The 27,788-nt window shown below is 39.4% G+C and overlaps 1 protein-coding gene across 4 annotated transcripts in view; it reads left to right on the top strand.

The window, feature by feature from the left end:
- SMOC1 (SPARC related modular calcium binding 1) overlaps window positions 1-27,788 on the top strand; it is a 124,214-nt gene that overhangs the window by 60,236 nt on the left and 36,190 nt on the right. For 3 of the 4 annotated variants that reach the window (XM_052693660.1, XM_052693661.1, XM_052693659.1), the window contains exons 6-7: window positions 18,773-18,862; window positions 23,201-23,281. In XM_052693660.1, the coding sequence (XP_052549620.1) occupies window positions 18,773-18,862; window positions 23,201-23,281 (171 nt within the window). The remainder of the gene's footprint in view (window positions 1-18,772; window positions 18,863-23,200; window positions 23,282-27,788) is intronic. The other variant, XM_052693662.1, reaches the window with a different exon arrangement.

Below are 27,788 nucleotides of genomic sequence, written 5' to 3'. Positions count from 1 at the left end.
ATGCTCAGAGCAATGATGCATTTTGAATATATCTGCTCTCCAGTCTATTTGTTGTTTATGGGAGCTCAGAAAAAGGTAAGGAAAAGAAAGAGGCAAGAAAAACTATTAATGTAAGACTTGAAGGCTAAAGCATTCTTCTTACTTCAGATAAGGATGTCTCTGTAAACCTGTAATTATCTATTAAACCTCATGGCCTGTGTAATTGCCACCTGAACATATTGTGATCATTCTATTAATACAACTATTGCTAGTCTGGCCTGAAGTACAAGCAAGTCGCTCTTGTGTTATTTTAGAGTGGTATTGTTTGCAGGCTTTCTACCTGAATAGTCCTGGTTTGCTCTTTTAGAATTAGAAGCAGTTGACACAGAATTTCGTAAGAAACAGAAGCAAAGGGAAAAACATCTGAACTTTTTTGGCTGGAATGTACAGAAGAACTGTAAATGGAAGGAATTAATCTAAAATTTGTAACATAAATTGGCTGTTCTGTGTGCTGCCTGTGGCATCCTATTTTGGGAACGTGAAGTGTGATCACGTGGATGGAGAAATATCCTATGCATTCAGTAGCTGTCAAGAAAAGGAAAACATTTCCCTTTGGGTCAGCATGCTTCAAGCAATCATGTAAACTTTACATCCTCTCTAGTTTTGAATGTGTTCATCTGTTGGAAGCTTCCATATAAGCCTTTCTCCTCCATATTAGATAAAATCCTTGTGAGCGATTATTACGTGGTCTGTATAGATCTTCTGAAATTGAGAAAGCCTTCAGAAGCTGAAATAATTTGGTTTAAAATTTGAGGGAGTTTGCAGTACCCTTTTGACTAGTGAAAAATGCCTAGTCTAAAAGTGAATTTGACTTTTTCATCAGCATTTCTTGACTGATGTTGTCATGATCCAAAATGGGATTTGTGGTAACGAAACCTGAAATGAGAACAGGCAGCCTGGCTTCCCTGAAGCATACTGTTCACTGGAGGTCTGGCTTCTTTAAAGGCTGGTGGCCCTTCTAGCTGAGTATTTAGAGTCTTTCTGTAAAGTCTTCCCTTTGCAAGAATACAGAAAGGGCAGAATGAGGAGGAGTCTGGCAGAAACTGGATCAGTGATAATATCTGTCTTGTAGAGGCACATTTTAGGAACTTCTGTCATCTGTTTAGGCCATTCTCAATAGAATTTGATTTTGGAATTTCCTCACTGCACAGCGGACTCCTCTCTATACCTCCAGTTCAGGGTTTCTGGATCAAAATTCTCACAGAATGGGCTCTCTCGGGAGGAAAGGGAATAGCTAAGACTCTCAAAGTTGATTTCCTTTGTCCTATTCATACAGGAATGTGAAATATGGAGCTAATAAACTTTGTATGATGTTGGTACCTTTCAAGGCTTTAGGGCAAAATAGTTATTGGGATGGAGGCTGCTCTGCCTGGGAAACAGTACAGGTGGATATGCTTAGGCTATTAGGTGACAAGTGAAAGGGGGGACTTTACAAGTGTGTTAGCTGTCATGTAGGAGGAAGAAAATAATGTTGGAAGGGGAAAGGGGGTAGCTATCAGTAATACGTCTCTTTCTCCAAGTGCTTTGGCCTAGTTTCTAGAGGTCAATAGGCATGATGGAGGCATGAGATGATGTGAAGTAATACATCCTTCCTGTTTGCAGGCTGTTTCACTGCTGATAAAATGAAATGGCTTTATGGTCATTGGCTTGACATGTAGTTCCAGAAGTGGCTCTTGGGAACTTTCTTCAGAGAATCACAGAATGGCCTGGGTTGGAAGGGACCTCAAGGATCATGAATCTCCAACCCCCCTGCCATATGCAGGGCCACCAACCTCCCCATTTAATACTAGACCAGGCTGCCCAGGGCCCCATCCAGTCTGAGAGAACAGGCAACAGTGCTGACAAAACATCTGCTGTATTTTTAAATCCCATGCTCTAGTTGTCCATGTTTTCATTGCTGCTTTTTTTGTATGATGTAATACCAGTTACCCATGCAATTTGCCCTGTAAGGTAATTTAAATCAAATCAAGCTGGCACCAAACTTAAAACTTTAAAATAGCCAGTATTGATTTGTTTCATGTCTGTGAAATGCTCTGTTGTTGGAAGGCAGAGAAGAGCTGGGCCTGGGGAAGTGATGACATGTTCTTATATGGTAGTGTGGAAGCCCAGGCTCTCCAGGACTTGCAATTCAGACATTTACCACCATTTCTCCTGTGCTGAATTCAGTTTGCTTGAAAGTTTTATAAATAAGGTTGGTCCCTCTTATCCTTGATTATGTTAGGTGTGAAGAAACATGGCTGCAGCAAGAATGCTGCAATGTGGCTGATAGTACTGAAGGATGTGTGTGTCCTTTGTGGGCAGTTTCAAAAAATCTAGCTGATAGCAAGCTAATGTTTACAATGAGCACGTGTGGAGTTTGCAGGACAATGAGCAGCGCGTTCCTTGCTGTGTTTTGAAGCAGCATTTTGCAGTGTGGTGTTAATACTATTTCCATGCACACTTGCAATGTTCAGTGTGACTATTTCCTTGGAAATAGAGACAGAACCTTTCTGCATCTGTGGAATTCACTAAAAAATGCCCAGCAAGTTATTAGTACTGTGACTCTGAAACAGACAAAATGAAAGGTCTGCACTTGGTAAGAGAGTGGCATTTTGCACTCAGGATGATGCGGTGGGGTTTTCTGGGGGGGGAGAGTGGGGTAAGGGAGAAGGCTGGCAATAGTGGGGGAGGGGAAGAACAGTGAAAGAGGTGCCCAAACTTACCTGGTGTAAACTGTAGGCCTTTTTGCTGATGCAAGATCACTTGAACCTTCTATTATTCAATTCCTATTCTTAAAGTAATTCTGGGCTAGATCTGCACTGCAGCTAAGATGTACCTTGTTGGCTTGATTTTGCCTATTCTATATTGCCTGTGTCTGTGCCAGCAGACACTCCTCAAAAACAGCTGGCATTATCTATTTGATCAAATTCATTCCATTTGGGATTCTGTTTGCTTCTCTTTGGGGAGGAAAAAAAAAATGTTTACTGGCTTCAGCTGTGGTGTTGTGGCAGCACTGGTCTGACCCTCTATGACCTCTCATCCCTTTCATCTCTGAGGCCTCGTGCTCAGTGGCAAATGTTTCTCCCAAGTTGCAGTTCATCAGAGAGATGAACTGAATCTTGATAAGGTCTTTGTCCCTCCCCTGTCATTCACTGCCCTTTGGAGTAGGCTAAAACTCTTTGCTTCTTTACTTCCTTGCATGGTGCACTTTTTTTTTTTTCCACATGGTGCACAGCTGTTCTGTACCAAGGGGGATGTTTTCGAAATACTTCAGTCCATGTCCTTATCAAGACAGGTTGTAAGGGTTGTAAGCAGTGCTTGGTCCAGCAGTGCCCAGCTCTGTGTGCCCTGCTATCCTGACCCTCCAGCTGCCAAGCAACCCTTTCCGCTGGCTCTGCTCTCACAGCCAGCATCCTGGTGGAAGTAGGTTCTTATCCTGGTCTCTGTGCTGTGAGAGAGTGGTGAGTCACTGAGCAAATGACTTCAGGTACCAAGTTAAGGTACTCAATACTGTTCTGAAGTGGTCTGTTCTCTCTCAAGGTAGACTGAGCAACCATGAAGTGAAAAAGAGGGAGGAATTTCCATGCCTAGGGGATGAGGAAGCCCATCTAGTCTGACACATGCTGCTCTTTCAGGCAGGTGGAAAAAGTGCCCAGGATTTTTGTCAGATTAGTGCAGTGTTTCTTGGTAGAATTAGGATATCCAGAACCTGCTGATTGCTGTCTGTTACTTATTCCTGCTTGCGCCCTTTCTTATAAGGAGCTTCTTGCACTAATTCACTCCAGCTGCTACTTAGTTTGAAAGCCTGAGAGATTTGGAAGATGCACACTGTCCCCTAGAGTGCTGGATCTCCTCTTCTCTCTCCCACTGGGAACTTCTTAAAATATGAAGATGCAGTGACAAGCATACTGGGAGCCAACATAACTGGATTTCTTCACCGCCTAAAGAATGCAGCTTGTTTCTTTCCAGCCAAAGGGAAGCTATGCCACACGTTTGAAACAAAACAAGCAAACATAGAAAAATTATTTTCTTTATCTGTGGAATGTTGAGGCTTTAGAACTCAATGATGCAGACTTGGCATATTGCAACTAGGAGTAGTGCCTTTCAGTCACCAAGCAGGCTCTAAAAAGCAGGCTGATCACGAGGTGGAGGGATATAAAAAAGCAATCCTGTAAATTTTTATTTCCATAAACTCATGCAGTCTTCTGGAATAAAACTGGAAACTGAGTAAATTAATAGTGGAGAGAGGGTCTCAAAAGGAGTGAAATGAACATTTAGGTGAGGATAGTTGTTTGTTAGTGATTGTAACTATTCTAGACACCGTGTGAGAGATCTTGATACTATTTTATATCAACTGAATGAAGGAAATTGGAAAGGAAGTGTGGTTCTATAATCAGGGATTAAAAGATGAATCAAGTGCAGGTAAATACGGTCTGGCTGAAATATCAGTGTCTGTTGTTATGAAGAGTGTTGAGTGGTATGAACTCTCTTTTTCTTTCATGAAGTCTCTTGCAGTCTATGAAGTTCCAAGCTTGTTTTGACTAGCTTTATTTCCCTATTGCCAAAGCTGATAACAGCATCTGCAATTCCCTGAGCCTGTGGCACATGTGGTGATGTTAGTGGAATGTGAGCTCTGATGGGCCCCACAAGAGGTAAAATCTGGTTTGAGAAGTTTTACACTTACTGTCTTACATGCAGGCATTGAATTCAGTGCTTTCACTTACATTTGGAGTTGTGAAAACTCTGCCCAATCAGTTTGCAGACAGTGTGTTTTTCTACAAGAAAACACTGAAGCAATTTGAGGAGCCTAAGATGAACAACTTAAAATTCCTGTCAATTAAAAATGTAGAATTGGGTTCCTCCTTACGAAATGGTCAGAGGCAGGCTCAGTTGCAGAGAGAACCTCAGCTACAGCTGTGGGTAAGTGAGCCCACTCTGTGGCTCTCTTCCTACTGATTTCCAAGAGTCTTAACTTCCAGAGAATGCTAATGGATGAGTTGTGCAACTAGTAGTAGCAATTTGAATCAATAATGAACCATTAGTTTGCATCAGTAATTAGACTGAACGGTAAAGGGCGAATGCTCTCCTCAGGCAAACCTGAGCAGAGGATGGCTTATGTTAATGTAAATAAATGCAAACATTTGTACCTGGAGACCTTGAAGCTTTATCTGCTGGTGGTAGGAAGTCAGGTGCAGCTGGCACCAATTCATCTGCTGCCTGCTTGTGGGAGGGGAGTGCTGCCTCTGAGGATTAGCATGTCTCAGAAGTATGAACAGACAGATGATATCTTGACAAAAACATCCCACTTAGTAGACAAGGCCATCAAGGTGAGACATGACCCAAATTTGAGACTTTACACTCTATCTTCTTTATTTTTCTGGATTCAATAAGGTACTGATCAAACCTGGGTCAGAGCTGTACTATTATACAAACCAGGTTTCAAGCACTCCATTATTCCCATCCCTCTGATCTGACAAGTAGTGAAAAGATGTTTTGTGATGTCTTGGTCAGCTTGTGGTAGCTCTGGGAAAGACAGAAGTGTAGCATGGCCTCCATCACTGAGATGAGGGAAATACAGATTTACTAGGGCAGTGAGAAGTGATGGTTCTAACTGGTGGTCATCGTGTTATCAATTTCTTGCAGAACATTGGCAGGTGCTAAGTCCTCAGTGCTACTAAGACGATTCTGGATCCCTTGTGTTATTTATTTTAAGATAAATAATATCCTAATTTTTAAGCATGGATGAGGGAGAATTTCCAGGCAAAAAAAAATGTTCTCTGAACTGTTTGTTTCTGAAGTATTCCTAAGCAAGGATTGACATTGTTCTTTCTTTTCTGGGTAGAATATACACCTACATGCAGGAATTGCACAGTGTGTTTCCGTGTAGTAAAGATATGCATATGTAAGCCATCTACTCCTGAAAGTATTAGATTTGCTGTGCATTGTGCTGTGTGAAGCTCTCTGTAAGTGTAAAAGCTTGATTTGTCCCACCATGCAGTGATAGCTGATGACCTGTAGACGTAGAAGTAGTTTCTCAGTCTACCTTATTAAAATTGAACAGGGGGCAGGAAGAAACAGGAATGTGTGTGCTGCTTTTCAGGAACCCGGGTGAGAACTCTGGTGGCTGTGGAAGAGCTGGGAGAAATAAATGTAACAATAATGCTGGAAAAGGCCTGAGAAGGCCTTGGTGAACCACAGATTAACAATTCTGTGGATGGAGTCTGTATCACATAAGGCGGTGATTAGCTTGTGTTTGTATTTCCAAGCAAACTTAGGGTGAGAATTGAAGTTTGCTTCTTCATTATACAAAATAGTTCTGTAAATATCATTACTTTTAATCGGTAGGTTTGTCTGTTTGCAGGTATTCAGAATTCAGTTTAGTACTTACGACTGTCCCTGTATTGTATACAATATGCACATTTGCATGTTAAATGTCAATTACCTGTAACTGTAATAAGCAAGTGGATTTCACATGTATAGCAGATTGCAATTTGCCAATAGTACTGATTTTGTAAGATAGAATCTAGCTTTTACCAGAGAATCCTGATCCATTTTTTTTTTGAGGAAAGGAAAGGAGCATGGAATTTCACACCACCACCCATAGTGGATCAATTTTGCAGAACGGACAAATGTTCTAAGCAGTACCTAGATTTATCTCATAAATGAAACAGATTTTTGAAATGTTAAAAACTAAAATGTTAAAAACTAGAAAACTAGAAACTAAAACTATTCAACTTCAAAATTGTTACAGAAACAGTAGAATTTAAAACCAAACCATTTGGGTGCCCACACTGCTGATGTCTCTGAAATTGTTTTTTATCATGACATTTTCTGAGGCCTCTGAACATATGTATCAAATTTGAGTCTGGAGAAAGTTTCATTGGCAGAAGGCAAATTTTTTTAAAACATATATTTTGTTTGATATAATGTAAGAATTCTGCTTTCATCTATAAAGCAACAGTTCTAATCTGTAGGTTAGTCTATATAATATGACTTAATAAAATTGTAGTTTACAAGTGTTATTATAGCAATCTACAGGCTACTCAGGTCTGTAATGTCTTAAGGACAGCTGTAAAGGTTTTTAAATGATTAAGTCGTGGTATTGAGCAGCCTGGTGAGTAGATCTAATAAGCAGGCTAACAATTGATTAAGCAACATCTGTTAAGGTATTATTAACTGTTTATGTGCTATACAGAGATTCCTGGTGTCTGACCAATTACGGCTTGCAGAGAAAAGGAGTAGTTCTAGAAACTGTGGACTGTTTTTGTTGTTTAAGTACTTTGTAGCTATGTGGTCTCAACACCTTTTCTTTTTTTTAGGAGTTGTTAAAAGAATAAATTCTTCATAAGCTCTTTGAGCATCTGGATCAACATGCCAAAATGTCGTAGTTGTTATGCCATATATTTCTCAAGATCCTGCATCATTATAACTTTATAACATTATAACAAAACAGCATCATTATAACTTTGAAATTAATAGTGCTAGACTTCCTGTCTTCTGCAGTTATTTGTTCTTAAAAATAAACCTGAGGATAAGCTGGAGAAATTTATGGATTGTGCAGATAAATTAAGCTAGAAACTTTATTCTTGCACTAGCGTAATGTGACCCTACTTTGTTTGAATATTTGTATCCCGTGGAAGAATCTAGACATCTAAATGTTTAAATATTACCTTTTTTCCTTAAATCAGAGTAACGCAACAGGAAATGTATTCCAAATCGTGGGTACAGTGGTTCAGTTGAACTGACTAGAAATGCTTTCCTTTCAGGTCCTTTATCCAATAACCTCTATGAACGTTGCTCTATATGGGAGAGAAGCTACAAAATTATTACAGGGAAACTTGAATAGAGGCAGAGCACGTATGCTTGTAAATAAGGGATGGGGAGGCTGGACAGGCAACCATGGTCTTTGTTCAAGTTCCTGAGATGGTACCCCTGGGAATAAAAACATAGCTGGAATAATAGTTTCCCTACATGCACTTATCTGGAATTTTGTTTAACGCTGACAGCAAGGGAGATATATTGAAAAAATGCTTTGATAAAAGGAAGGGATGGGAGGAGTTTTACTAGCAGACTGAGTTTCTTTGGGCTGCATCTGTGTCTTTTATTAAATGTTAATGTGCTCAGATTCTGATGAGACCTTTAGGTGTTGCAGCAAGACAATTCTCAAGTATACGGACCTGACAGATTTCATCATGACTGTTCAACTACTCACAAAAACACCTTTAGTTGATGGTGGTTCCTTAAGCTCAGTCCTGTTCTTGTTACTTTGTGTAATGATCTTCCTTCCCTTAAGGTACAAATATTTTAAGTTTGAGGATAAGATGCCACTTGTGCCCTGTTTCATTTTTGTTGAACCACGCATTTTTCCATATATACTGATTTCCTTCTCAAGCTTGTTGGATTCTTTGGAAGCCTTTTGGCACAATTCAATTACTCTGCTCATTTGCCTCCCTGCATTCTTCCCCGTCCCTTCTCTCACATAGAAGAACAATTCTTTCATTTTCATAATCAAACATAAAAGCTCCCTCAGACTAAATGCACATCCTGGGATGAACTAGCTGGGGCACTGATTTCCGAGAGTAGAGTTGTACTCGCTCACTTAAACATCTGCATTCTATTTAAATCATCTCAGATAAAAACAAAACTGCAAAAAGAAATGGTGAAAAATACAAGTTTTTTTCTTGCTTTCCCTCATTTGTGCATATGCAATACACACGTAGCAGCGAGGTATCCATTCTCTTTGCAGTGAGGAAATGAAAAGGCGTATTGTAAGCCCAAGACTAGGTCTGGTTGTCAGCCAGGAATTAGTCCTCCAAAGGAGAAAGGGAGAGGGGCTGGCGAGAGAAGAGGCTCGGGAGGGAGGGAGAGGGGGAGCGGGAAGGGTAAACGTACACTTTGTGATAGGTTCAGTGCACATGGCTAGAGATGCAAGGGGTCTTGGGCTTCCTCAGCATGCAGGTGTAGGGAGAAAGGAAGGGAGCTTGTGTTCTTATACATGGCCATGTGTCTGGGGGAGCAGGGTCAAAAATTTAGACTATTTGCTTAATCCCTTGGAAGGCTTTTTTTTTCTTCTGTTTTCTTTTTGTGTTTAACAGACTGCTTTACAGGGGACACGTGTGGTAATTAACACATGCAGCTGTAGGGCTTCAGCCATATGTCTGAATTTCAAATGGCCATTGATCTGGGAAATTTGCTGTGCCGTCTCCATCCCCCGCTTGCAGGCTATATTCCTTGAAGATGTAGGGGAATTTATGGAGCCTTTGTGTTGAAGAGACTAGAGCTGGAAGGAGAGGAGAAAAGGGAGTGTGTGTGTGAAGTTGTGGAAAGAGCAAAAAGAGACTGAGATTCTAATCACGCTCTTCGTGCCCCTTGCCCCAGGCCAACATATATTTCAGGTAGCTACTAAAACATTCCCAAACTGAGGAATCTGATAATTACTCATAAGAAGCTTTCACAACGGTCGTTACTTCTTTCCTCTTTCAGTGAAGCAATCTAAGATTAAAATCACAATATCCTTGCCTGCTTTTTAGACACTTGCTCCCTTTTCCACAGCTGCAACTGCCTGCCCTCTTACAGAGTCTGGAAGCAACAAGGAGGGAGTTGGTTATGGACTCTGAGCAGCCTTTTGAGAGAGGTAGCCAAGGGGATAGGTTTGGGGAGGGGGAGGGGTGTGGTGGTGAATAGAGGCTACTTTGCATCAAAGCTGAGGGTTCTCAAAGTAGATGTCTAATATATATTTTAGGTGGAATTAAATCAGAGACTAAACAAAAGTTGTATGGCTGTTGCTGCTTTTGTCTAACTGTGCTCAGGCAGCTGGTAACGCTGCTGTAGAGCTTTCTGCATACTTCTGTCCAAGTTTGAGGCAGTGTCAAGTGCTAAAATCTTGTTATGAGACATGGTATTCTGGAATGAAATAATTGTTTGTGCAGAAATTTTATATTCCCTGTTTTATTTCAAATGCTCTCAAGGCAGAAGGATCCAAATGGAAAATGATTCAAACATGAGAAACCGGGGTTTAAAATCTTGCAGTATATATCATGCTACTGTTACTTAAGGAGTGAGATGAAAATGTATGCTTCCACCAAATGGGAAGCTATGAAAAAGACTCTTTCTTGTTGTTCCACTTCTTCAATCTCATTTATGTGTGTATTTAGAGGAAGCTGTCTGTTGTACGTGCCTTGGTTTTGCCACTCAGGTAATGCTGTCACTATGGAGGTGTTTCTGCTCTGGGAAGAAAAGCACATTCATAGCATAAAGTGCCTGCTCCAACTCTTGCTGAAGGGGGATTGTCATTTGCCCAACCCTTATAAATACCACTCTTCTCTGTTTCTGTGTTCTGTCTCCACTGTACTTGAGAAGTTTTGTTCCAGGACTGCCTGGACTGGACACGTACCATGCTGCCTCTTCCTGACTTAATTCCTTTTCTCTCTTTGTTACTATGGGCAGTATTCCTTTTTGGGACAAGAATACCTAACATCCCCTCTGCAGATTGACATGAGCTTTCCCAAATAATTTTGTCATAACCTATATTGATGTGTGCTTGGGTTAAATTTTTGTTACATCGATGCAAGGACTAGTTCTCCTTTATTCACTGTTTATTATAGCAGTTCTCCTTACTTTCAATCATTTATCTCCCTGAAGTTAGTCCTTTCTCTCCTCTTCATTACCTTGATCTTTTTCTCCAGGAAAAATATTCCACTGGGGTAGTGGGAGAGGAGGAAGGGAAGTGCTGGATTTATGGCTGTGTATTGCACTTGTCACAGGAAGGCTTTTTTATGATCGGTGAAGGCCATCAGTTGGTTCTCACTGCAAGCTGTCATTGTCCATTAGGAAAAAGGCCACAACTCTTCGGGTAGTCACAATTTTCGGTAATGGACATTTTTTATTGCTGTGCATGATGACCAGTTCCATAAACTATCTAGTTCCCTTGGGTCTTTTAGCTCTTCCTCCATTTTTTCTTAGATATGGGTATCAGTAGGGAGATAACTTCAGACTTTCGAAGGATAGATGGGTGCATAGCAGAATGAAAACTCTTCTTTGCTTCCATAGGGAGCCTCTTTCTGTACCCTTCGTGACTTCTTTTGATTTGAAAGTAATGTGATAGCTTTCCTAAATGTTGTACTTAAGCTTACACCACTGAAATTAATGCTGCTGTAAAAGAAGAGCAGCCATGCTCAGTGGTGGTTGCAGGTTCTCTTACCTTTATCTGTTAAGAATGTTGCTAGAAGCTGCGAAATCTCAGTCTGCTACAACAGGCAGTTTGTCTGAAAACTTCCCAGATGACAGAAGCAGAGTCTGGAAACTGAGCTGGGGCTTCATTCCTCAGCAGGTAATAAAATTAGCATTGTTTGACTGTGCTCAGGTGACTGGTGAGGATGGACTCACAGCTTGCATGTTGCACTATTTTTATGTTCTAAAATTGTTTGTTAAAAGTAAAATTGTTCTAAAAGTGAAAACAAGAAATCTTATTTCTCTGGCTTCAAAGTTCATTTATTACTGACAAGTTAGAATAAAATGGAGATCACACAAACTTGAAGCTCCTTGCTTTACTGCCAAGTTAATAGCATTATAGTTGGAACCTTTGTTTGGGAAAGGGGGGAGCAAGGTGTGAGACTCTAGTTTGAATTAGATAAGTACTCTGAATACTAGCTGTAATTATTTTCAAGTTCTCGCTTTGTCTTTTTCTTGGTAGCGTGCCCATATACCTGGGGAAAAACATGTTTTGAAATGCTACATTTCTGTAACTGGTTAAAATAACAACTTTCTACAAGTACTGTAGCAAACTTAACATCACCAGAAAGCTTAATTATCTAAGCTTTTATGGATGCTGCTTTTTCCTAGAACAACATTTATGCCTTTCTCCACACTGGCACTAAAATCTGTAGAAGCTCTGTCATCAAAATAGTAAAGTATAAGGGCTTAGTTTTCATTTCTGCATTGTTCTCTGTGCAGCAGTAATAGAAAGATACTTTTTTTCCTCACCAGAAAGGTTTGCATAACTTATATGAGTCAGGTATTTAAGTGGTAATTACCATAGGGCTTGGTTCAACCTGCAGAGTTCAAATCTGAATCTGGATCTGAACTTTCCCAGAGGCAGGGGGTGTGTTTGGACATTGTGTTGATTTGACCTATTATAGTGCAAGCTCTGAAATGCAGGTCCAGATGTGGATTGGGGTTCTGTATCTTCCCAAGTATAAGACATAGGGCAACTTGCTTTGTTAAATTGGAGTCGTATTAAATGGAGCAATTCAAATAATATCAAACTGGATCTCATCCTGGGGAAAGTGTCCCCAGCATTGGGTCTGAAAGGTAGTTTTTCGCTGTGCCTTTATTTTTCAAAGGGAGCTGATTGCTGAAAGCTGTAAAGAATAAGAAGAGGGCAGGTTTATTTTGGCTAATTACTATAGGAGTAGCTTGAGAAGTCAGGCAGTAAATAATAACACGACATTTTACAGAGATACTATCTGAATCTCAGGATTCTGCAGTTTTAAAGCACAGAATCCCAGAGACCAGAGCAGCACTGTTCACACAGGGTGCTGCTGCAGACCTTTTTGACACGTTTTCTTTTGAAGGACCAGGAGCAGGAAGAGAGAGCTCTTTGTTTGCAGTCAGAATAAACTCATTGTACACCCAGACAATTAACTCTTCAATCGACTTGCCAGCCTCTGTAAAGCACTCCAGTTGCTCTCTGTCTATCTCCAGCTCTATTCAGACACTTAAGTGCACCGATGTTTTTTGTTTATTATTCTAAAAAAGTCCTTCACAAGAATAGTCGGAGCAGATGAACATTGTCCTCTCAGCAGCATTTATCTCGCCTGGCAGTGAATGTGTCAATCAGGAATCAAAAAGCCAAACAGAGGAGGCTTTGAATTGTGTCATGGGGGTCAGAGTTGCTTCCAGCTGTCTGTGCGTGGGACAGGCAGTGCAAAGAATGGTACTGCCATACAAATGCACCGACCACAAATGCATTGGACCACAAAGTCCTTGGGGCCTGAGTGGCTTTTTTCATGTTGACGCACCTGCAAGGGAGATGTGAGGAGGGGGTGGGGGGGGGAACTAATGGCTTCCAGAAGGCGCCCTGGAAGGCTCCTAGTCCTGGCTGGGTGCTGCCTGCAGTGCGCAGTGCAGGAGCAGCCTGCATTGGTACAGCAAACATAATTGCTGATATAGGGAGGGAAAAATCACTGCAGTGACTGTGCTAATCAGCCTGTGTAGTTAGAGCTCCTTAAGGCCTTTCTGTTGGGTATATTTTCACCTTTAAAAACAAGCAAAACTTTTTCACGTTCTGTCTCCAAGCATCTGTGGGTTGTTACACTTGAACTGAACATACTGTTGCTCCCTTCTTAAAATGAAGACAGTGAAGAGTGAGAACTCACTTTCACTAATCTGGTTTTGAAAGTTGTTTTTTTTTTCCTAACAGCTGTGGAATCTACATGCATAGAAGTGGAAAGGGTGTGAAAACTTGTCAGGGAGGTCTCTCTGCTCTGCTGCATTTCTGTTTGAGCTACTTGGCAAGAAATTATCTTGATTTGGCTGGATTGTAAGAATTTCACATTTTTTGGCACGAATGTTAACTTTATGCATTTATATTGGCAAAATCTGTCTGTGCATAAAAGTTGTGTTGGCTATCAGATTAATTACAAATTGCTGAAACTGCTTCACTTGGTGTAGGAAAGGGCTATCATTAAGGCAACAACTTGCTCTACCAGATTAATACTGGAAGGGACATGTATTTTTGTACAGAACTCCTGTACAGTCTAAACACAGTTTCTGTTGTGCTCTAAGTTGCCTATTTGGCTTCAGCTATGTTCTGCAATGGCACATCAGAATGGGTTGTGATCTGTGGAGAAATCACTGGAGACTGAAAACGGGCTTGCCCCCTCCTAGCACAGAGCATTTAAAGTTGCCATACTCTTACTACCTTCGCTGTTCAAGCTGTAGACCTATGAAAAGACTAGATTTTGTACGAGGGGACAATTGACCCTATAAACACGCTAGCACTCTTTAAAATGAGTTAAGTGAGCAGAGTGTCTCATGGATGCCAGTGAGGGTAAAAGAGGTGATCTACTAAAGATGTGAGATTGCTTAGAAAGAGAACAGATTTTAATCCATTAGCATGGTGATGCAAGTATACAGGTGACTTTTACAATGAGTATTTTCCTGGGTAGGGGATGTGATATAGAAGAATTATTCAGTTGTCTTTTCCCCTTTGTCCAGCTTCCATTAGGTGATGCTTCTGGCAAAAGCAGTGAACTGGAGCAGTGGGTAGTTACTTCTCATTTTTCCATAGTAGTTTATGCTCTTCCTATGTCAGGGAGTTTACTTTTCTCCTGCCATAACTTAAGTTGCTCATGTTCTCAGTGTCCGTAGTTCAGAGTATAAGGGTCACTTTAACAGTCATCTGGTACTTGAACTGAGTCCCCTCATCTCTCAGCCCCAGCATACACTGCAGTAATTCTAGATATGGATGCTTGCTAGATATTCAACAAGAACAAGGGTAAAAGAGAGAAGAATCTGACACCATTAGGAGTTCCTGCCCACTAGCAGTGTATCTGGACATGCAGGTAGTTGTCACTGGCTTGAGTTATTGTTGAGTTAACACAAAGTAAGCTGGTTGTAAGCTCGTGAACTTCTGTCTTATGGTAGTGCAAGTGATCTTCTGCCTTATGGCCATGGTATCTTAACGTGAAAGTGACTTGGAAAAGGATATTGGACCTGTCTGTTTTGCTCTAGACAGAGATAAGGTAAAAACACCATTTTTAGTTTGGTACCAATTGAGTCAAATTTTCAGTTTTTGCAGATTGCAAAAACTTGGAATATGGAGGCTTGCTGGGAAAGGAGTTCTGTGGCTTTCATATCCTGTCCCATAAGAGGTGTTCTGTTGAATAATGCTGTCTGTAGGCAGTGATTGTCTGGAAAACAAAAGTGGATTTTTGTACTGGGTTGTAAAATGTGGAAGAAAAGGATACTCTTCATCAGGGCTCTGAGAATATTCTACATGTAATTTTATTTAAAAAAAAATGTTGTTTAATACTCTGCATCTGATTTTATCTTTGATTCTGTCGTACCTTGTTCCTTATCTGGAAGCACTGCCATCTAGGGAGATTAGGAAGCACTCACTTGACCTCATTGATCTCCCCTATTTTTGACAAGCTCTGCATAGGCAACTATTGTAGGTCCACATCATTTTATTAGAAGTGTGGAATTTGAGTGTTTTCTGAAGAAAGGAATAGGTCACACCTGATGAACATAATTCCTGACCTTTGGCTCCAAAGTAACCATGTACTGTACATCTCGTAATATCACAAGAGATTCTAGGTCTCTAAAATAGATTGGCTTTTCTATTCCCTTTTGAAATGCTTGTCTGAGTAGTACAAGCTATTTGTTCAAAGTTCTAGGTATGCGAAATAGAACTTGTTTCGTGTTTACCAGGAGCAAATAGGCCAGTGGAACAGATGTTTAGGTTTATGAATGGTGTATTAAGAGGGATGTGTAATCATATGAGAGTGGACAAGTGTTAGGGTTGTTCTTCTGCCCAAAGGGAATGGCAGTGAAAATTTTTGTCATAAACCAGTTTTTAACAGAGACTTACTGAGAGTTGCCCACTTTAAGAAATAGGCCTGGTAGTCTCAGAGTTAACAAGCTGCCAGCTGAAAATTGAGCAGGATATTTTTAATAAAGTGCATATGTTGGTTTTTTTGTTTGTTTGTTTGTTTTTAATGTGGCTATTTCATGACCTTTGGAAAAAAAAAATCAGAAATATCCCCAGCTTTTGATTTTTGAAATATGGTGGATGTAATTACAGAGCTCTTGTCTATTGCACTTCTTTCTTGTGTGTTTGATGAAAGAACTGTGTACTTGAACAGGGGAATAATTTTGCTTCCCTCTATTTGCAAAATGTTTAACAATGTTCTGGGTGCTGCTTCAATAATAGTTTTAGTGGCAACTTGGCCTTGGTAACTGAGTGAGGAAATGGTCATGTTTTTCCTAAAGTGTAGTGAGATGATCATTAAAAACAAACCAAACAAGCAAAAAACCAACACAGCTCAAAGGTTAGTTTGGTATTTTTGTCTGTTTTCTGCATTTGTTCTGTCAATGTTTAATACCCTTTAATAGCTTAATGGATGTCTTTGTTAAAAAAAAAAAAAAAAAAAAAAAAGTGCAGAATTCTTATTCTCTGAGTTTCCCAATTTCACGCACACACAGGTAAAGACAGAAAGATGAGCCATAAAGAAATCCCCTGAACCTGAAGCATCCTGAGTTCTGCCAAAGTTCACATAAGGGTTTGGATAAAAAGTGCTGTGGCTCAGATCCACATCTAATTTTTTTTCCATTGTTGGCTCCTTATTTGCTGCAGAAGCATTCATGCAAACAATAGGAATTAACTTATTATCATACTGGTAATTTCTTTATGCCAGGCCTCTTCTTATTTTACGTAACTTATGAATTATTTGCCTTTCAGTTGCTTTATGAGTATCTTTTGTAGTTTTAGGTTGAGTAGGTAAAGCCTATTGTGTGATGGGACAAGGGATAATGACTTTAAACTAAAAGAGGGTAGATTTAGGTCAGATATTATTAGGAAATTATTTACTCAGAGGGCAATGAGGCCCTGGCACTACTGCCCAGGGAAGCTGTGCATGCCCATCCCTGAAGGTATTCAAGGCCAGGTTGAATGGGCCCTGGGCAAGCTGGATGATCATTAAGGTGTCTTTCAACCCAAGCCATTCTGTGATTCCATGATAACATATTGTTTACTTCTTCATTACATCATTAAGTGTTACCCTAAATACATAAAAAGCAATCACTGTGGCTTCTGAGGCACCTTGTGTGAGCCGAGCAGCCTATTCTGGCAAAAAAAAAAAAAAGAAGTGAAGATCAGCTATGTACTTTTATCCGAAGATTCCTTTAAAAGGCAAGATGTTCTTTTTTGTAACTTAATAAAAAATCAGGGAGTTATTCCAAGAGATCACTTGCTTAAACATTGAATCAAAATTACTGCTTGTCTATGTTACTGGTAATACCCAATAACAGGGAGAATCAAAACAGGAGTTAACTGAAAAATGGTAAGTATTTTCTCTCCCAAATTGTTTTAATGCTTAACTGCAAGCATAGGGGGGAAAAAAAAAACAAAAAAAAAAAAAAAACCACACCAAAAAACAAAAACAAACAAAAAAAAAAAAACCCAAAAACTGAGAGGGAAAATTACTTAAAGGTTTTCTTAAAGATTTTCTTTTGTTCATTTCTTTAGTAGATCTCAAAGGCTGAAATGGAATTACCAGCACACTTTTGCTTTCTGTGAATTAGATGGCTTTATGTAGAAATACATAAAGTTAATGCTGTGAGGAAGATGTTTTCAATCTTCTACTCCCTTTATAAAACTGCAGATGCCGATTTTGATTGAAAAATGATCTACAGGCCATCCTGTTTTCCATCTTGGCCCATCCCCTTCCCTTCTGTGGTCTTTTGATTCTTTGGTGTAATCACAACCAATGCAGGGAAGCCAGAGAGCAGTTCTTGCTACAGGAGTTGTCCTGTATGCCTTTCCCTCAGATGACTTCTGTCCTGTGCATCTGATACAACCTTAAAGGTGGTGGTAACTTGTCTTCTCTGGCGTGGTCTCCTCTTCCCAAATGATTTGTGCTGTAGATTGTTGCCCACTTTCCTGATGCCTAGTGTCATCTTTGTCCACAATACATGAGAAAATGGTTGTTACAAATTGTGTTTTTTTTTTAAAGCCACTGTTTTCTGAAAGAAAAAAAGAAAGAAAGAAAGAAAGAAAGAAAAATAAACATAAAAAACCTCCACCAAAAGCAATTCTAGACTGATTACCTTCTTCTTAGTTTATATCTGGACAATATTCTATATTTTGATCTTGCAGTGTAACAAAACACTTTCCTATACAGTTTGTGCCTGCTTAGCCAAAACATTTGGTTGTGGGAATGTTCACTTGGTGCTCTCCATTGTTCAAGGGCTGTGTAATAATGATCCAGGCTGGGTTTTGAAATTCAGATCCCTATGAGCATCCAATGAATTCAAGCTGTTTCTGTTGATGTAATGGATAGTCAGTCTTATTGGACCAAACTGAGTGTAAGCTGAACACTTTTTCCTGTAGTCTGTCTCTACATTTTGTGACTTATGTTTCCTATGGAATCTATGTTGGTTGAAGATTTTAATTATGAAAGACCTGTGGTCAGAAGACATGGAGCATTCTTGCACAGAAGTTTTCTCCACAGTTTTTCAATTAGAAGGCACTGCCACAGCATTGCTATTAGAGAACACCTTGATACTGTAAGAAAACGAGATTTGCTATTGACCATCCCTTTCTAACAGCTCTGCAATGAAAACTGGTGCCTGGTTCTGCACAGGTAAGTATCAGAAGAATAGTTTTTCTTTTGAACAAATAGAATAATGAGAAAGGCACAACAGGGCAGCAATCCCTAGTCCTCTGCTGTCACAAGGAATGACTTATGTGAGATGTAGCCACTTAAACCATAATGGATTGCCTGGTCACTGCAGCAAATAGAACTACTAGGTGATTCGTACTGGTGGTTGTGGAGGGCTAGGGAGGGGAGGGAGGCTTCTAAGGGTAGTCTGTGCATGCTTGCTATGTAAAATGTTACTGCTGATAGCATAAACTCAGATTTTGTTTTGTTCTTTCTGTCTTCTCTCTCTTCTGGACTTGGCCGGGCCATGTACAAATCCCAAACATTCAACAGTACTGGAGAGTAGATAGTATTTACCTCAATAATGGTAGTTTCTTTTCGGTTCTTTTTAACTCTCAATTCAGATGATGGGTCGAAGCCAACGCCTACCATGGAAACCCAGCCCATTTTTGATGGAGAAGGTAAGAACATCTTTTCTTTAAGAAAAAGAAAAACATAACGAAACAACAACAACAAAAAACAGTGAAAAAAGATACTTCCCTTGTTCTTTTCCCTAGGGTTTATGACTTGAACAATTTGTTTATCCTGCAAAGCAGAAAAGCCAGTGAATCTCATAAGTTATCCAAATTTCACAGTGCTCTTGGGACCTCAGGCATTCTCCCTAATCCTTTTACATCCTTTTTTTCCCCCCTGGAATCCAACAATAACAGTAGTTGAACAAATTCCTGGGATAACCTTGGAGGAAAAGGTGTCATGGCTAAAAAATGTCTATTGAGTCAGAAATGGGAACTTCCTTTAGGTTGTCCTTTCCCCTTGCTCTCTTCACCCTCTTGATGCTGCAAGTTTTGTAACCTCTGCCGTGCATTACAGCATAACTACAGGGAGGACAGTGCTAAACCACAGCTTTTGCACACTGATTTGGAAGAAAATTGCTGAGAGATTCCTTTTTTTAGTAATTACTTTCATTGATTTGCATACTATCTGAGCAAATGAAGTCAGTGTCCTGGGTCTTCTTAATTCATAGACCACCAAGGCAGCTTCTTTCTCAAATAGGCTAGTTTTGTAATTATATTGTCTCAAAATATCGGACTTCAGTCCATTGGAAGCCTTGAAACAAAGATAAAATGGCTGTCATCAAGCTTTTTAAATGTACAAACAAATATTTACCAACAGAGGTACTGGTCCTTGGGTAATTAATGGGCCTATTAGCAGTTGAGGCTCAAGTCTAGGCCATTATGTGACCTGTTTACTGGATTTTAAACTGGATTAAAGGCAGAATTGGAAACTTCTGAGCAAGAGTGAGCAAGAGTGATACTTGCTACCTTCTTGAGCAAATGGAAGGTAGGAATGGGATGTGTGATGTTGCTGGAACAAGCTTATTTAATACCAAGGTACTGTAGTCCTGTCATTTCTAGAAATCATATGTATGTAAGAATCTTCTTATGAGCTTTATGAAACAAAACAAAGTCTTTGCGACAAAAAGCATTCTCAAATAAACAGTGGAGAGTAAAGCCTAGTTAACTGTCTCTTGTTTATATCAAAGGAAAGTTCCTTCTGGCAGCAAGTTGATGTTCTATTAAATTGCTGTCTGCAATCACAGCATGCTTTTGGTCTTTAAATTTTCCCGTGAGGGAGTGCCATAGGTATTCAAAGGAGAGAATGCACTTGTAAAACGCAGGAGTGAGCTAAGCTGGTTAAAACAGCCTGTTCAGAAAATCCTTCTAGAAGCAACTCTATATTTTGGTCATTTTAAATAGAACTGGGCAAAGTTATTGAGAAATATTGCAGTGTGCAGACCTTTTCTGGTCCTTACGGTGACAGGCAACATCTGAAAACACTTTGTGCTATCTTTTATGAAAAGTATTTTCAATCCAAAACTTTTGCATTGATTTCTTAAATCAGGAAGAGTGTTAGAATGCTACAGAATAGAAGGCTTGAGGCTGACCTTATAGGAGCCTTTCAGTACCTACAAGAAGGCTAACTAAAAGACAGAGGCAGGCTCTGCACAGTAATGCATGATAAGAAGATGGGAGTCAAAAACCGAAAAAACGTATTCAGACTGAATATATGGAAAAACTTTTAGCAGTGGAGCAGGTCTCCCAGAGAGACAGTGTGATCTGCCCTTCCGTTCCAAGCCAGTTTGATAAAGCTCTGAGCAGCGTGGTCTGATCCCATAGATGATCCTGTCTTGAGCAGAAGGTGAACTGGAGATCTCAGCATGATTTGCTGAACAGGCTTTTCGCTCTGAGCAACCACATCACAGTGCTGCACCAGATTTGTCACCCGGTATCTTAGGTAGCTCTTATGAGGAACGACGTGTACTTGGTGTCAGATGCAAGCGTCAGATGACAGAAAAGCTTAGAACATTCACCTACCAGGTCTGGACTCTGTGTAGATGTTCAAAGGAGTTAGTGTCCAAATCTTCTTCAATTCCTGTGTATTTGGGGTTGAAATATCTTTTGGGTTTCTGAACTTTATTCAGTGTCAGGCAACCAGAGTAGACCTGTTAACAAAAGATGAATGGACAATAAAAATGTGAATTTCTTTCCATGTTCTGTTTTTTAATGCCTACCTCAAGCAACTGGAGAATGACTTATTTCAAAAGGCATTAAATATGCTCAGCTGCTCCTGAAACTTGTACTACCTATTGGAGTTCAGCATCTCTTAGATGAAGACTTACCTTTTTTATGCTTTCACCTACCTTAGAGGATTATGGGTATTCAAGTTTTTGACAAAGTAAGTTCCCCACTCACTCCCTACCCTTATTCCAAAGGGTGTAAGAGAGCGGTGCCGGAGCTACAAACAGTGCAGATCAGATGACTTAAACTTTTCTGTCCAAGATTTCAATAATAAAGCAGCCATCTCTTCAGAAATTTTTTTAACTGCATTACTGTACAGATCTCAATGATTTTATAGTGATTATCCTCTTAGGGCAAAATACTTCTCTACAAAAAAATGTTTTAGTGGCCCTTGCTTTAGTTATAAATAAAATAATTAAGAAAAAAACCAACCCATACAACAATTTTAAAATTCCTCTAGTACTCATAGGCCCAATTTTCTTTACATCCAACCTTGCTTTATTTTTAACATGCAAATTATATTCATTTCCTAAAGAATAGCCTTTTTGAGTACCTTATCTTTTCAGAAATTTTACCTCTTAACACAATAGGAATCTACTCTTTCCACAGATCTGTTGTTCAGAGGAGTAATTAATCTAGATTGCTTCTCTGTAGCCCAAAAACTATCCGGGTTAACTGGATTGAACATACATTTTTATCATAGATCCCAAAGGGTTTGCTTACTTTTCCTTTTTCTCTTTACTAGTGATTCCTTTTCCTGCAGCTGTCAGCCTCACTTAAATATATACATTACTGTGTCTCTATAGGCCCTGACCCATTTTTTGTCATCCCTTAAATTCAGTTATCCCTTCCTTTTCATCTGTAGACGTAGATGTAGTGCAGAGCCAGAGCTAACTTTCATCACAAATTTGGGAGTTTGGATCCAGCACTTTGCTTTATGGCCTTTTGTGACTTTGCCCTTCTGCCTTTCCTACCCCTTCGTCCAATGTTTTATTTGATGTGGCTATCAAAAAATATAAAATCCAAAAATATGTGGGTATATGTATTTTATAGGAGCACGTAACAACTGATAATACAACAGTATATTGAAACTTGCAGATAAGGCAGTCTTTGTTAAGCAAAATTCTGCTACTGCTGGGATATCTATCAATGTTCAACCTGTATCGTCTTATAAAAAAATGCCCTTAGCATGATTACAATAATATTTACAGTCCAGTGTAACTGAAAACATATAGGCAGGGCAAAATTTCATTTTTCCTTTGTGCACTTTTAATGTGTAATCAGTTTCTCCTGTTGTCAGCCAGTTTCTCCCTTGCTGAGCAGATCCATGTAAATGTCAAAAACAGCAGGAAAGCTCTTGTAAAAACTTCTTAGAGGAACTTCTTAAGACAAACTCCAGGATCTAGTGTGTAAAGCATGCTCTTGTGGAAACTGGAAAATGTTGGATGCTGAAAATGTCAGTTTAGGAACTCTATGGTACCAAGTACTGCTTTGCTGTATACTGTTGTTTTGTCATTTCCATAAGGTGTTGATTAAGGCAGGTTCTGCTGTGCTCTGAAATTGATTGTGACACTGCAGAGGAGGAACTCTTAAGCACTTTTATCACAAATTTGTTTTGGTATCTTGGTTGTAGTTCATTAGAAGACTTTTTAAAAACCAGAGCTTATTTCTTTAACAAATTTCCCTTGAAGCCTTTCAAAAAAAAATTTTTTTCTCTTTTTTTTTTTTTTTTTTCTATTTGTGTTTTGTTGTTGCTTGTTTTAGGGATCTGACAAAACTGTGGTCAATTATGCTTGAACTGTTAAAACCATTAAAATCTGACTTTTTAAAGTCTGGGTCGAGGTTTTTTTTTATTTGGATTTCATATACACTTCGGTGGAAAACAGTATATGACATAGACACAACTTAACTAAGTATTGAAGAGAAAGGCTATAGACTTGAGAATTTGGCTAAGAAATGGGAGCTGGAAGGAGACAATAATGTTTTCCCAGTAGTGAGGCACTCTTTGGAAGGTGAAGATAATGAGATAACCTTGTGGCATATTTACAAATACTGGCTTTTATGTGGTGGGAAGCTTCACGAGGGGGTTAGCTGATGTCTACAGAGACAATGCATCATTTAAGTCATGAGTGTAGCAAACATGTTGTCCTCACAGATAATGACCATGTGTACTCACCAGTTGCTGCAGTTTCTTTAAGGCAGTTATTTTTTCTCTTTCAGAAATCACAGCACCCACCCTGTGGATTAAGCACTTAGTCATCAAAGATTCCAAACTGAACAGCTCCAGTATAAGGAATTCAGGTAATGCTCAATCTTAAACTTTTTTTTTTTTTAATTTTTCTTTTTATTTTTCTTTATTATTATTATTTTTTTTAAACTAGACTGCCATTTCTTATGTTCTTTCCTTGTTTCATTCTTTTTTCATTGTAACCTATATGACTGAATCTGCATTGCAGGACTTGAAGGGCAGGCTATGAAATAATTTCAGACAGCATGCATTTTTTGTGTCCAGAAGGCCACTGTAGATGTGCCACAAGGGGTGTTTGTTTCCCTTGCCAGAATCTAGGGAACCTCTAATTTCTTCATCTGAAAATTTATCCCAGCCAGTTTTCAACTTTTGTTTTACTTGCTGTTCAGCAGTTTCTCATGGACTTGCAAATTGGTGTTTGTCTTTGAGATCTGTGCTATGGATTTGATCTAGGCAGATGAGAAAATACCATTGAGGGTCGTCTTGCAACTTCGAGATTCTTCTCTGCAGGGGGTATTTTTTACTAGAAAAATTGTTGCATTATTTCATAGGAGAAAGTAAGTTACCTATGTCTGGGCGTAATAAATTGTTGGATTTTTATGGGCAGTAGAGAGGATGAGAGAAGATCCAAGCAAAAAAAAAAAAAAAAAAAAAAAAAAAGTATGAGTGGGATGGAGAAAGAGGAAAACAGCAAGATACGAAGCTAAACTGTAAAACTTGAGATTGGAAATGAGCATGTAACTGTGTGAAGTAACTGAAATCACAAGAAACTCGAAGGAGAATTAAGTAGGAGAGTGAGAGTAAGTATGGTTTCTGTCTGATATGTTTTAACTAATGTGGAAGAATGTGAGAAGATGAAAGGTACATGAAGAAGAAAATTGGCTTAAGAAGCCATGAGTTTGCTCTGGGGTTTCAGTGGGAGCTATTGCTATTGCATGTATTCTACAAAGCGATGTCTTACTAGAACAATTATTCAAATAATTTTAGTCTCCAGAACAGTTAAACTATGCTGACTTGAAGTAGCTGGTCACACGGTATTTCCGAATTAGCCAGGAGAGTTCATGGCCCTCTATAATTCCTTTACCCTCCCTGTTCTCCATTGCAGAGTGAAAGCAAGACCAGACCATGGTTGTCTTGCTGCAGCATGGAGAAGAGCTCTTTTCAGGAAGAGACCCAGTGTTGCCCCAGACCCCAGTTTTAGAAAGTCTTCTGTGCCTCACCTCCTGTCTTTGCAGTAGGGTAGTCTGTGTAGGAACTTACCATCCAAAAGCTTCAGATGATGTAGTAGAATTTACGGTCTTCTCTAGGGATGTTTTTCACTGGAGAGTAAAAGCAGCTTGTGTTTTGTCAGCTACCTGCACAACCATTCTATTCACAATGTAATTGAAGGTAAAAACTTAATATAAAAATCCTGTGTAATGGGTCCTACCTATCTTGAGGATCAGCTTTCCTTGTTATGCAGCAAACCGGTAGCTGTGATGAAAATAAGATTTCCCAGATACGGGTTCTGGTAGGTTACAAACTGACCCAAGAGTGGGAGCATCTTTTACTCAAGAGCCTGTCTCCCACCCTTTGGCGTGGCAGAGTCAAAGTAGGCTACTTTTTATGTTGTTCAAGTGTTTCCTGAGGAAGCTGTCTCATGTAAGCTGGAGTTCTGTTTGTGAACGAGTTCATTTTGTGAACTTACCCATTTTCCAAATTTTTTTTTCCAATTAGTAATGATGTCATTTCTGGTATTCAAGCAAGATCATTGTGGGTACAAGCTACAAATCAAAAATAAATGGTCTTCTGGAAAATTCAAGATTTCCATAACAGGTGGTTTCTGCAGCATGCTAAAAGGAGATGTGTGGTTCATCTGACTCAGCCTTTCTTATGGCCCTAACAGGCACTCATTTGCTGTAGGATCTCATTAAGAGTCTGAGCTGCCAGTTTTAGACCCAAGTTTCCACACCAGGCCATGCAGTCATCTCTGTTTCTTACAATGAGTTACTGATATCAAGAAATGCTGCCTCATCAAAATGGGACTACGGAGTAGCTGATAAGAGCTGTGAGGTATTTTAGTCTTTCTTTCAGCCAATTAACCTAGTCTTCCCTCTGGTACCTTTCATTCTTGGCCATTGTCCTGTATGCTAAAAGACAATATAGGATTGGTGGGATCAAATAGCAAAGGGCCAGTAAGAGGTATTATTATTTAGAATATTTTTTCTAATATCTTCAAATTTCTCTTGGACGAAGATGGTTAGCTGTTACGGAATGGCCATGCAAAATTAGGGGATGTTTTTAACTGCTTTTGTTCTTTAGCAGCTTGAAATATAAATGCTCGACACACTTCTGATTTCTGATCAGCACTACCATTGAACATCTTGGAAAGCTAGTGCCATGACTATACTGACTGAGAGGAGAATGTAAGAATTGCTGTATTGAGATAAGTAGTCTCTATAATTTGCTGTCATTCTCTTTCTGGTTAATTCTGTGTTTCAGTGAAGGCTTCTAGAATAAACCTTTGAGTAAATCACTTGCCTAACCATCCATTTTAGCGATATTTTCAGCTGCCTTTAGCTAGAGTCTGTGGTGTGTTTCTGGGTATGTATAAGGGAAGAAAAGGAGGAGCAAGGAAGAAAAGGCTGAGGAGATGGAAACATTTTCTTCAATACTTCAGCTGTCCCAAAGAAAAGGGAGCAGAGCAGCAGTACTCCCAACATTGTTGTTAATAGCACCTCCTAGCAAGGCTTTGGTCCTTGTACTGTGTCTCGGCCTTGTATCTATTAACATCTGTGTGGCTGTGTACCTGATGGAAGTGAGGAAGTTGGGAAGATTTGCAGAATTTGTTGTATTCATCTTGGTAGTAGAGGTGGATAGGACTTTCTTGTTACTGAGATAGCAGAAGTGAAAGCAGTCTGAGTTGGAATTTCCTGCATCCCTTCAGGATGAACCAGCCAGCAGATTGTTGAGCATTGCAGAATTAGCGACTCCTCTGCTTCCTTCTAAAAGAAAATACGTATATTACATGTACAGTCTGTATCTCACACGAGCTGTATTTGAAATCCAAGTGTTCTGCTTTCCATTTAGTGTGGATGAGAAGGAGAGGTTCTCCAGAAACAGCCTTTGTTTTGGAGCATTTACATTTTGTGTAATATGCGTAAATATTAATTAAGCTAGAGATCAGAGTACTTGACTGAGATACCATATGTCTCCAGATGTTTTGCCAGTGAATTTTTCTGTGTTAGACAGAACATTGTTAAGAGGGATTGCTAATGCTTTTATCCCAGTCCACCTTCCGAATGATGACTAGATCTCTTTCTTAGTGGGGTGAGATGCAGGTTGAAATACTCTCAGCCAAAGGCAGGAATAAAAATGTGAACATGCTGTAACATCTAGACTGTTAAGTAGGAGAAAAACTGTTTGTACATTTACTAATTAAGCCTTTTGCTTTTTTTTGTGAATCTTAAAAACCCATAATGCATTTTTTTAATTTTTTTTTTTAATTTTTTAAGGTAAAGAGAACGTCTAAATCAACACAATATTTTGTTTGCTGTGGCAGGATGACAAAAATATTTTGATGTTTGTTTGGTTTGAATTGATTTCCACCTTTTCCAAGTGTGTGCACCCATGCGCACACACACACACACACACACACACACACACACAACCCCCAAACTAAGCCTATTATTTAGCATTTGCCTTTGTAATGTGTCATTTATATTTAATGCTGCCAGGACAGGAAGAGATACAGATGGGATCTTTGCATTGGCCATTCCCCAACCAGGATGGGTAGGATTACCTTTTCATACTACTTCTTAAGTTTCAAACTTGTACTCCTCCTCTCAATAAACTCCAGCCTGGAACAATCCAAATGATTTTTTTTTTAATAGTTTTTACTCCAGGGAAGCACTTGATAGTTAATCTAGCTTCCAAGTAGATGAATCTGATGGTAGCCTGTTTGGGAGCACCCCATCTCCACTGAAGAATCCATGGTTGTTCCTCATTTCCAAAGTTGGGTTATCTCCAAATTCATTTGTGCTACTTAGTGATTTGGTTTTGATTAGCAAGAGATTCCAGCCTATATCCAGCTTACTCTGACAACCTTTAAGAAAACCACAGAGTGATGTAATGAGCTCATGCATGGAAAAATAAACAGCTCTAGAGAAAGCTGCAGTAGCAGCCTCAAGTAAATATTCTGTAGTCACAGGGGTTTTGAACATGACGTTATTGAAGAGGAAGAATGAGTAATACATTAAGGTTAGCAGCTGAAGACAGGTTTGTGTGTGCCTAGTTTAAAAAAAAAAATAATAGTAGCTGTTTATTTCAAAATCTTGCTTGTTGAATGGGAGCCAACTCCACATGACCTGTTCTATTCAGCTCTGGTACTCAGGCATCATGCAAGCATCTTATGTGAGCTTTCTGCTGTTTGAAGCTCTTAGAAGACAGGGTTGTAAGTGTAAAAGAGCTTTGAAAACAAGAGTGGTGGTATTTACCTTCCTTTTTTTTTCCAATTCACGTGGTGTCCAAACTTCAGAGTTTATCAAAGAGAGAAATAGCTTGCAAGATGTATGACTGTAC

Source organism: Tympanuchus pallidicinctus, unplaced genomic scaffold (genome assembly GCF_026119805.1).
Source record: "Tympanuchus pallidicinctus isolate F22 unplaced genomic scaffold, pur_lepc_1.0 scaffold3, whole genome shotgun sequence".
In the NCBI taxonomy this organism is placed as follows: domain Eukaryota; kingdom Metazoa; phylum Chordata; class Aves; order Galliformes; family Phasianidae; genus Tympanuchus; species Tympanuchus pallidicinctus.
The sequence above is the reverse complement of the archived record's forward strand: the minus strand, read 5'-3'. Positions and strand labels throughout refer to the sequence as shown.